This window comes from Cynoglossus semilaevis, chromosome 7, assembly GCF_000523025.1.
Source record: "Cynoglossus semilaevis isolate Cse_v1.0 chromosome 7, Cse_v1.0, whole genome shotgun sequence".
NCBI lineage: Eukaryota > Metazoa > Chordata > Actinopteri > Pleuronectiformes > Cynoglossidae > Cynoglossus > Cynoglossus semilaevis.
This window is the reverse complement of record NC_024313.1, coordinates 7,369,793-7,380,945: the sequence shown is the minus strand read 5'-3', so window position 1 is coordinate 7,380,945 and position 11,153 is coordinate 7,369,793. Positions and strand designations below refer to the sequence as shown.

Sequence of the window (11,153 nt, the reverse complement as noted above, 5' to 3'; positions counted from 1 at the left end):
AGACGCAACTGTGGACAAACACAACTGAGGTGTCAGCAGGTACAAAATGTGCTTAGATGGACTTCTGAGTTTGGAAACACATTACCTCTGTGCTGGCTGTACTGCTAAAATTAGCTCCCCTGGACCGCAGAGGTCAGTTATTACCATTAATTGTCCTTTTTTCCCTTTCTTTTCTGCTTACAGAAAACTGCACACAGCAAACTTTTACCGTCTGCACCTCAGCAGCGTCATTATTCATTTAATTGCATTAAAACAAGAGCTGCTGCTCACCGCCAACTAAAAAGTAAAAATATATTCTGAGAAGCCGTTCCACTTGAAATTACCCTTTCAGTGAACACAGAAAGCAGATCTCCACATCAGCACCAGGCAGCTGGACAGTTCTCTCTATCACTAGTACACTGAATAAAAAATAAATAAAAAAATTGCAATATAATATAGCAATTACAGTGACCTTTGACATTACCCACTTTTCTAGTTTTCTCTACATTTCTTTAAGTAATGATAGACATATTCACACCAGGTACATAAGAAGGAGGCTATCTTATATAAAGGGTTGTTGTTGGGAGGTCCAGCACTTAAACACTGTTTTTTTAATTTCAAAATGTAGCAATAAACCTCTAAAAATAGCTCATGCTGCAGCGGCTCATCAATTATATTTAGCCACCGGGGACAGCTTTAACAGCGCTCAGGAGGAATGACGTGCGTTTCCTGGATGTAAGACATAACAGCGCTGGCTAATGAAGTTCACGCAGACGGTTGTGCAAGGCCAGACGCAAGGACGCCATTTAAATGGGAAACTGATGTGGACCTGTTTAAAGAAATGACAAATTAATCTGAAAATTTGCCACTAATCTATTGCTTCTTATTGTGCGGTTAGACAGATACGTTAATCGTATCTTAGCATTTAAAGAGTATGAGTCGTGGGTGATCCCCGTGTCAGCCCTCTGTCTGTCATTTCCACCGTGGCTCATTGAGTCTTCGGTGCAGCTGAGGCTACTTTGTGCTACCATCACAAAGACTACAATAACAGCTCTTCCTAATCTTATTGTCTTATGGTAAAAACCAGAAGAGTTCATTCATGACTTACAGTAAACGTCCACCCTGATGGACTTGATGGCCGGGGAACCGAGGCCGTTCTCGGCCTTGCAGTAGTAGCGACCTCCTTGGGTCCTCAGGATCTTTGCAATGTGCAGTGTCTCATTGAAGACACTGGAATCCTGGAAACGATCCGACACACTGCCGGCTGTCTTTGTCCATCGGATCTGAGAAACACAAAAGTACACACAGTAAACATCATTTTTTTTCCACATACGTGCAGTTTAATTGTGAAACATCTGTCAGATTTCCTTTCCACACAAATCTGACCTCAGCAGCATTCTCTTCACGAGCACCTTTCACTAACTGATGAGACCTAGTTAGCCCGTGGCATTTAGGTGTAATGAAAGGTGAAATAGTGTTACACTCCAACATGAGGCTGTAATTGACTCTCTATCATCTCTCTCTCTCTCTCTCTCCTGTCCTCATTAAAGCCTACAGCATGAACAGTACTGTGGCGACTCTGGACTAGAGGCCAAAGAGCCCCAGCCGTGGAGCACAGAGCTGCCCTCAATCCCTCTTCCTCAGGAAGCTGCAGATGGACTAGCTCCGCCTGCACAGCCTCACACATCCCTGTCTAAGATGCAATAGCTATGGATTAGAATCCAATATCTCCACAGTGCATGGTGACAGCATCATCTCAGGACCCGATAACATCCCATTCAGCAGAGATAGCATCAGATGGAGCGGGGATATAACGGCGTGGGGAAGGATGGGATGGGATGCCGTCTCGGGAGACCGCTGCTGTGCTGCGCTATCTGTGGGGTTTTACCCGAGACGACTTCAGCATGAGGTGACGGCAGCTTGAGGCTTGGTCCTGTTCCAAACAGACAGCTTTGCCTGCTGAGATTCACAGTGGAAATTGAAAGAGCAGGTGGCCAAAACCTGCTAATGGTGCCCCCTTCCACTGGGTGTTTGCGGAGCTTTGGGGATAGATGTTGACGAGGGGGAGAGTTAAGACGCCGGGAAAGTTTATTAATCAAAGCCTTCCACTCTTTTGGTTTAAATATCATAGTTCAAGTTTAGAGAACTGGGATGTGTCTGTCATGTTCCCCCTGCATTTGTCTTCTTCATAACACTTACAGGAAGAAATGCACAGTACAATGGCACTCAGAGACATTTCCATAAAAGTAACTCATAGACTGCAAATAATGATAAATCTTTAAAGAAGAATTTGAGTAGACGCATGATTGTAAGTCAATAATCTGTGAGAAAAAGATCTGCATTGGGGGATGTCATTTCGGGTTATGTGTTTAAGGCACAGTTAAAAATATCTGCAACACTGGTGGAGAAGTACAGCCAACACAACCTTAAAAGGAATCGCCTGCAGTGATTAATACCAGACGGCTGTGTCTGTCAAGATCTTTCTTTTTTGTCAGTGTGTGTGGAATCTTATCTCCACAACAAAACACAGGATTGTACAGGGTCGGGGAGAGTTCATTATACATAATGCATATATTACTGCAAACTATGAATATGAACTAAGTGAAAAACATCACATGAAGCAGTCTTTGTGATCCAGAACGCTTCTGTGATGTCCGTCTTACAAAAACAATATAAATATCCTCTAATTTTATTAAAACCTGAGTTGCCTTGTCATATGCTAGCTGTAGCATGCAAGCAATGTGTTTACATTCACTAAAGAAATATTTCCCTGTCTGTTACACCTCCACACCACAGTGGATAAGGAATGCAGCGAGATTTCAAATATCCAAGTTTCCTGGAGCTATTTTCATACCTCCCTTTTTCACACTTTTTTTTTTATTTTGCAGTTTGAGCAGCACTACCCACAGGGGGAGTCCTGAAGCATGTCTGGCAGGAAGAGTTTGACCCTCTTCACTTTCCTCAGTGCAATGCAAATACTCTTGATCTGAGAGGGGCTAGCAGATTTGCAGGTTATGATAATTGGTTCTCCTTCTAGTGCTGGTCGGATTTTGACTTCGGCTATTTGCTCCTGCTCTTTTCCGATAATCCTCAGCTGAAACTCAGGAGGTGCCTGTAAGCATACATCTAGGAATAACTTAAATGGCAATGAAATGCTCAATTCCACTACAGGTTAAGAGCAAATATTATTTTAATGCAGAGAGTTGATGCAGAATGTTTAAGATGACCATGAAAGGTAAACTGTTGCTTATTATTTAGTTCCACTGAGAGGTGCATAGTTTACACAATCACTGCCATTTAAATCACACTTTTCAATGGGAAGTTCAACACTTGGAAGGACAGGGAAAACATCTACATAAATAGATAACTCCTAGTGGTGTTCAACAGCACACATGCTACAAAGTCACGGCAAAAGCTAATTCAAATTCACCCAGTAGCTGGTGTAATGGAGGGATCATATGCTAGCACAAGCCTATTTGGTGACCCTCCCACAATGCCTGCTGTGACGTTACTTTCTCCCTAACTACAGACTGGTTATTTAAATTAGCTTTGTCTCTTTTAGGCCATGGCGACAGGCTGCAGTGAAGCCAAGTGCAGCTCAGCGTGACAATCAAGAGATCAAGAACAGCAACGGGGGGTCATATCAAAATATGCAAGTGTACCACCTGAGCTAGTCTGCATCACACAGTCCCGGCCTTCATAGGAACTGATGGGTTTTATAAGAAGAGCTGTTGTGAAGGCTGAGAAGTGCAGGGAGAAACGAAAATTAAGCCAGCGCACACTTCGTTCTTGTCCATTTGTTAAATTCATATTAACACAATTAGGGCAACAGGTCAGTGATTAAAAAAAAAACTGAAACAAAAAATATCAGTGCAAACAGAAGCAGATGTCTTTATCATCAGGGATGATTTTAGTCTTTCCTTTGCATCAAAGACAATGGATGAAGCTGGAGAACAGTGAAGGTGAAAGGACTGATGAAGAGATCTGGCTCTGATTGGATGGTCAGCAGAAGAGACGGAGACATATTCAAGGCTCCTGGTTGTGGATGGATAGTGTCATGAAGAAGTAATCTCCTCCATTTATTTTTAATGGGCCACGGGGGGGGAGGGAGAGGGGAGGGGGGTATATGCTATATGCTGTAGGCCCCATGTGTTTTGTTCTCCAACCCTTTCTCACTATGTGGTCACCATGTTTCCTGGTTAGAATGTTTGTTTGTACAGGAAATAGATTGTGGGGCGTGAGGATGTTCGTTAAGGATGGATGGATGGATGGATGGATGGATGGATGGATAGATGGATGGATGAAGAAATACATGCACATCTCTTTCCATAATGAGAAAACTCATCTTATTAAAACATATCTTTGGGGAAAAGACAGACTTTGAACCTGTTCTGCAAATTAATATTTAATAACAACTTTAAAAAAGCTGCTATCGCTGTAGCCACTTGAGTCTGTTTCTGATTAGGGTCATACAACCATGTGTTTTTTTTTTTGTTCAGCAAGTCTACCAAAGCAGCTTCAGGCCAACCGTCACCCCAGATAAACTCCTCTGCTTCTGAAAGCTTTTAAAACAATAAACACTTTTATTCCACTACCAGAGGGGGGACACAGATGACACTTTCCAAAGTTCAGACAGATAGAGCAGAGACATCTTGAGGAGGGAGAGGACAGAAAAGGAAAGGGTGTTTCTGAATCCCTTAATAATTTGGGAGGCCTCAATATTTCCTGTTCAATTCATTAAATTCTGAGTTTAGTGGCGTCCAGACCTGAAGTGTTCAAACTAATGGGTTTGTTCATCGATCAGAGAGGCAATAATAGTAATAATGAACACAAATGAGCTCAGTCCTGTTGGAGATAGTGTTGATTTCCGTGTCATTTGTGTTATCAAGACAATTGGAGGCAGCATTCAATAAATGTCAAAAAAGGTTAGTGTGTGCAAATTCTGCCCAGATTAATACCAGCATGAAACGTGGTCAGGTTATTTGTGGCAGAGCTGACATTTATACCTGCATGTATCACAAAGCTGGCATTTTGTCTGAGCAAATAAATAACATGCGGTCTTTCCCTGCTCTTTCTGTTATAATGTGTGTGGTTTTGCACTTTTTTGTTATGATAAATTAAGATGGGGGAAAAATGCAATTAGGAATTCAATAAGACCAAAAAAAAAATGGTGTAAGATTTTAATTAGCTCTGATCACAACAGTAAACAAAAGAGATTGAGAGAAAATTCTTTTTCAGAAGCTGAGGACCCATGTGCATATACATGACCCAGCGTTCCTTTGACTGTGGCCTGTTTTTTCACTCATTAGATTTTGTTTTGGCAGATGTTTTGTGTTGTTTTTTGCCTGCGTTCTAATTAGATTTGGAAGCTTTCATTATTAACACACAGGTGCATAGTGCAAAAAAACCATCAATAATTAAAGGACTCATTTTTTTGACACCGCTGCATCTCACTGAGGCTGGTGCAGAGAAAAAAAAGACCGTGTGGAAGGAGAGAAGAACGGCGAGATGGACGGGGACGTTGACATGCTGCCCCCTCACGCCCCACTGTAAAGTAGCTATAGACAATAACTGTCCCAGTACATGTCCAAACACATGTAGTACACACTGTTACTAACCTGTGGCCGAGGATGCCCTGTTACCAGGCAGGTAAGTTCCAGGGTCTCTCCTTCTCTGATTGTGTACACTCTCTCCGTGTGCCTCTCCTCCTCAACATTACAAGCGTGTCCTGAGTGTATAATGCGAACAGTTGGAGGTGCTGCAGAGGAGGAAAAAAAAACGGAGTGTGTTAACATTCTGGTCATTCAGGGAGTGAGTAGTTTAGCACAACAGATGGTTTATTGAATAAGAGGCTGTCTAACCTAGAACAAGCCTCCTTCAAAGCTCCACGGCCAGGCTGTATGACACACTGCTGCACAGAACTGATGGGTGTGTGCTAGCATCTTTTAGCAGCAACTTCCTTTAAGGGTCTCTGAGGGCCATCACCTAGCCTTACACTCTCCCTTTCATCCTTTTATACTCAGCGACTTCTTCTATGTACAGTATACTACTGTACTGTATACTATATATATATATATATATATATGTATATATATATATATATATAGTATTAACATCTTAAGTTACATTCAATATTAAGTGGAAGTAGGTATAAGTTATAGAGAGAGGTTGTCCACATCTAGGGCAGAAATACTTTATATTTTTAGCATATACTTTAAATGTTATTCAATTTGAACTAAAAAGAGAAATGCCAGAAACCATAATGTGAGCTAATTAATTTTACTACACAGAGACACTGCAGTAAAACTTAAGGGCTACCTGCAGCTGTGCTGTGCACACTTGTATCCTGAAAAAATATGTTTCTTCATTTGCTTGCATTTACTGCATGTCGATCTAGACGTTGCCGTGCAAGGAACACACGTTGTGGGTGTTGAAGGAATGAGCTGCGTCCAATTCACATTTCCACTGAGCTGCAGGAAACAGCTACACGTAGCCAACCCCCGACAATATCAACATCTGTTAGGCATTCAAAAGCATGCATTTCAGAGGAAGTGTATGTTTTTTTTAAAACGGTTTGGAGGGTGGGGAGGTGTAATTATGGGACTGGATATTGGATATAATTATGATAAGACGAGTATAGGGGTAAAATCACAAGGACTGTTGAGGGCTCCTTATGTTGAATCATCAGCAGAATCATGCCCTGCAGCAGCCTCACTTTTAACTTCATTCATGCTCCAATGGTGAAGTTCTATTCATCTCTGTACTGGAATTCTGAGACACACTGTATCTTTAGCCATGTGCTAAACAACCCCCCTCTCCCCCGCACCCTCATTCCCCTGTCATGGACCGTAGCATTTGCCTCTTTCAGTGTGTACAACTTAATGCTCCGTTTTATTAGGCGTGTCTGTCTGAGCTTTACAGACTGACGGTCGCTGTTATAGATGTTAGCTGTGTGCTAACTGCAAACTGCCGACTACTTATTAGGAAGGCAATGGATTGTTGCTTATCATTCATCCTAAAGCTCGCACCATTTTGGAGATCAGTGTAATAGCAGTAGATCCAACCTGGGGGTGAGAAATTGACAAAGTGTCTGTGTGTGAGGCAACTTCACACAAAGCAGCAAATTAAAACAAAAAAAGGCTTAGGAACAAGACCCCGGGGCACTTGCCATACAAAGTACTAATGCCATTTACTGCACTGATCCACTGTCTCTGCAGCATTCTTTCAACCCAACAGGAATACAGAGACCTCGGAATTAATGATCTTCAAATGCTGGAGAAGGTAATGCCACGCCCACACACTGAGAAACACTGAGAGTTGCGGTGTATATAAGATCATTTTGTTCTTGTGCAAACAGGAAACTCTGGTCAATAGTTCATAATTTCATATTTGTTTTCTTTCTGCTCTGCTCCTTCAGTCTCTCCAGACAGCAGCTCTCCTCACAGTGTGAACAGTGAAAAGATAATGAGGCATTAATGCAGTGGAATGTAAGGTTGCATAAAGTGAGACGTCAACAACTGATAAAAGACGTCAGTGTAGCAGGGATACAGATGAGAGAAGAAGCTTTGAATCAGTCCCAGCAGGACTCCACAGTTAAACTTTATCCTTACAGTACCTCCCATCACGCCTTCAACAGGATTCTGTTCAAACTCTTAGACTACACTTCACTCACCCACTTGTCACCGCATACAAGGCTTTGCATCAATTTGGTTTTTGCCTTTGTCAGTGATAACGGAAATATTTACAATTGCTTCTACATAAGTAAAAGCATAGCTAACAGATTATATAAAATCCTCTGAAAGAGGCACAAGACGGAAAAGACCTTGAGATGTTTTTCCTAAGCAATGAAACCTTGTCCTTGATCGTGCTGATACTCAGGGAGCTGTTATCTAAAATATTCATGGTTGTTCATCTCGTAGACACATTTTGTTTGCTAGCTTTAACTGCTTGCACATTGGATCCCAGGAACGCCCCAACATCAACCACCTACTGTCACTGTCACAAAATAACAAAATGTTTTAAAATATGCATTCACTGTCTGACAGTGTGTGTTTGAAAGAGTGAACGCACCATAACACTGTCTGACAGCTGTCAAAACTGAAAAAAACTTCAGGGGGCAAAGTATTATTGACAGTTGATCTGTCGTCACATGGTGGGCTGCAGGTCAGAGGTCACTGGTTCAGAAGATCACCAAACACATTTGGACTACAACTACAATGTGATAAAATACTTTTTTCAGTAAAGTTTAAGGCCAATATTCCAATAACCCATGTCCACCACCACTGTGGCATTTAGATGTGTAATTGGATACTTTCTCTGAGCCTTTTTTTTTTTTTTTGGCCCGAGAATCACACCTGCTAATAATACTGATGGGAGATGTGCAGGGAGGGAAAAAAAATCAGTGCCTCAACTGTTTATTAGCTTCAAAACAACAAAGAAACAAAAGTGTCCTGCTGTCCACCTCTACTGTCATACTGCACAACAGGGAGTTTACAGACGGACCAGAGCCATTTGGACCAGTTACTGCTGTGATTCTTGGTTCCCTCAAATTACTCACATCACCCAAAGTGAGTTTGAGAATCTACGATTCAAAAGGCAATCATTTTGAAATAATTGTTTCATTATCACACCACAGTCATTATTGATTCTGTGTCTCCACATATGGAAATAAACCTTTTGTAGGTTCTAAAAGAGCTGCGGTGGAAAAAGCCAATTTCGGTGATTTGATAAAATGGCAGCGTGCCAACCTTAAACAGCTCGGCCGTTATGGAATAACAAGTCCAGCACCGTTGCGCCGGTCAAACAGAGAAGAGAAGTCACAGCAGCAGCGTTTGATTGTTGCTGCATGTTCGCGACATAATTGGTTTCTTGAAAAATTACTCAAACTCGTCAACTATTGGACGTAAACATGTTTTCAACTTTAAGCTGCTTTCCAGAAAAACCAATTCCTCATGCTTTTGTTTTAGGCGATGTCCTACTTAAAAAAAGATCAATTATTAAATCATTACTTTTTATGCTTCAATTTTTTTTTTCAGATTTTGAGTGTGCCTCTGCTCAAGGGTGATTTTATAAAAATGTATACACTTTCACTGCAGCATCGAAACATAAACAATAAACCTAATTAGAATTTCTACTCTTCCATGAAAAAAAGTGTCTTAGTCAAACAACATTGGAGACTTTATTAACTGCCAATCTAAAAATAATGATGTTAATGTTTAAAAAAACAAACCACATGACTCCCTGTGTGGTGGTAGACATCTCTCAATGATGCAAGCATCAAATGTTGTAAGATTAGCATTCGTCAATTTCCCACCTTCCTATTGGCCTTGTTTTTGGTCAACAAACTCCTCTGGGCTAAAACCTGGCTCTTTAGCAGCCAAATGATCCATTTTATTCAGCAGCCTGATGCCGAGTTTGTCAGTCAGGGCTTACCAGAGCTTATCAGGAGGAAACAGCTGCCTGGTTTCACCCAAATCCAGGGCGACACGCGACTGAACCAAAATTGTGACTAATGCAAAAGTGATGAGCAGAGGCACAATAAAATATTTCAACTGAGACTAATGCACGCGGGCTCCTTTGATTACATCAGTTAGCCTTACCTGCCATTTGATAATAAGAAAAGCTAATAAGATTCAAAAGAAGCCAGAAGTGAAGCCAAAAAAGACACACGTTAAAGTACGTTTGAAACAACATGGAATTAAAGTCAACTGCTTTAAAATGACCAAACAAGATACGCCTCAATTAAATCCATACAGTTTACAATAAACAATTGCTTTAGAGAAAGACTACTTCCAATTAGATAGAGAGGAATAATAATTTATTTTCACCTAGATTGTATACCAAAAACCATTCAAAACACAAATTGTAAATGCATCACAGCGAAGGTGTGATTAAAGACAGTTATGAATTATGTGGTCATTAATTCTCTTGCAAATTAATCTATTTTTTACATTCAAAATAAGTAAACACGATCAACTGCCACCGGCAACACGCGCTCTAATCTGTTATTTTCTAGGATTTCACGTTGGCCCCTCCCACACCTGGTCCATCCTGCAATATAATTGAGAAGCAACACATCCATAGGATCATTCAAGCATGTAAAGCCTTGAAATAGTTTGCCAGCAGCACATGCATATTATTTCGTCAGGCGTTGTCACAGCATATTGATTACACACTGCTACGCACTTGCATGCACTCCGGGGCCCGCGCTCCTATTGTAAACGAGTCTCTGTATAGATTTGGCCTCGGCTCAGATAATCCATCACCTAGTGTGAAGTGTGAGGCTAAAAAAATATTAATAACCATAGCACGCTAAGACAGCAGCAGAGCAGAACACGTTATTCCACTACGTGTGACTATCATTGATAGCAATCCTAACAACTTCAAAGACATGCAATGACATCACCAAAATGTCACAACATCCTCACAGAAAGACCGAGAAAAATTATATCTGACCAACGTTCATACTACAGAGGGGGAAAATGAGCAAATATTTCATTTAAACTCAAGACATTCCCCGATTTGAATCCAGTTTAAATAATAAATATTGTATTTTTTTCCCCCAGATCTCCAGAGTTAGCTCAGCCACTCAATAAACAAAGACACTGCAGGGTCATAACACCACGAACTGTACCCATCTGTGGCTGTCAGAAAGGGGCTATTTTTAATTAGGCAACACAGACACATTGTTTATTTGTATTTTTAGCCACAATGCATACCCTTCACCCCTACCCTAACCCTTACTATAACAATGCTCCTTAAAATACCCTCTCACACAGGAGGAGGTGCATGTCCACAACCATATCTGTCTCAGTGAGTTGTTTTATCTAAAATTAGGCCAGTGTGAACCTGCCAGAGCCCTGCTGAGATGGAGGGGGAAAGGGGGAATGACTGTGGATGGTGGAGGGTGAGAGTTGAGAGATTTAGAGGACGGATTTATCTCTGCTCCAGCGTTACATCAACCAACAGCAGGAGTTATGGATCTTGACCTTCTACAGCTGCATATACCGCTTTCACAAGAGCCTGATGTTATGTATGCTGTTTTGAAGGAAAGACATGGGCTTGATGAAAATGGATTTGGTGAAGCTGTTAAGTAGATATGAACATTTGAGGAAATACCAGCAGCAACATCAGTGCTGCCTCTGTCTATGGTGCTGTCTATGGTGCTGTCTATG

At 41.3% G+C, this 11,153-nt stretch overlaps 1 protein-coding gene across 2 annotated transcripts in view; it reads right to left on the bottom strand.

Annotated features, from left to right (window-relative positions):
• Positions 1 to 11,153, bottom strand: part of LOC103380993 (MAM domain-containing glycosylphosphatidylinositol anchor protein 2) — a 126,402-nt gene that overhangs the window by 72,237 nt on the left and 43,012 nt on the right. For both annotated transcript variants that reach the window (XR_003050095.1, XM_008313149.3), the window contains exons 2-3: positions 5,598 to 5,737; positions 1,088 to 1,262 (exon numbers count right to left, since the gene is read on the bottom strand). Coding sequence is in view for 1 of the 2 variants with exons in the window: in XM_008313149.3 (XP_008311371.1) it covers positions 1,088 to 1,262; positions 5,598 to 5,737 (315 nt within the window). In the remaining variant the exon portion in view is untranslated. The remainder of the gene's footprint in view (positions 1 to 1,087; positions 1,263 to 5,597; positions 5,738 to 11,153) is intronic.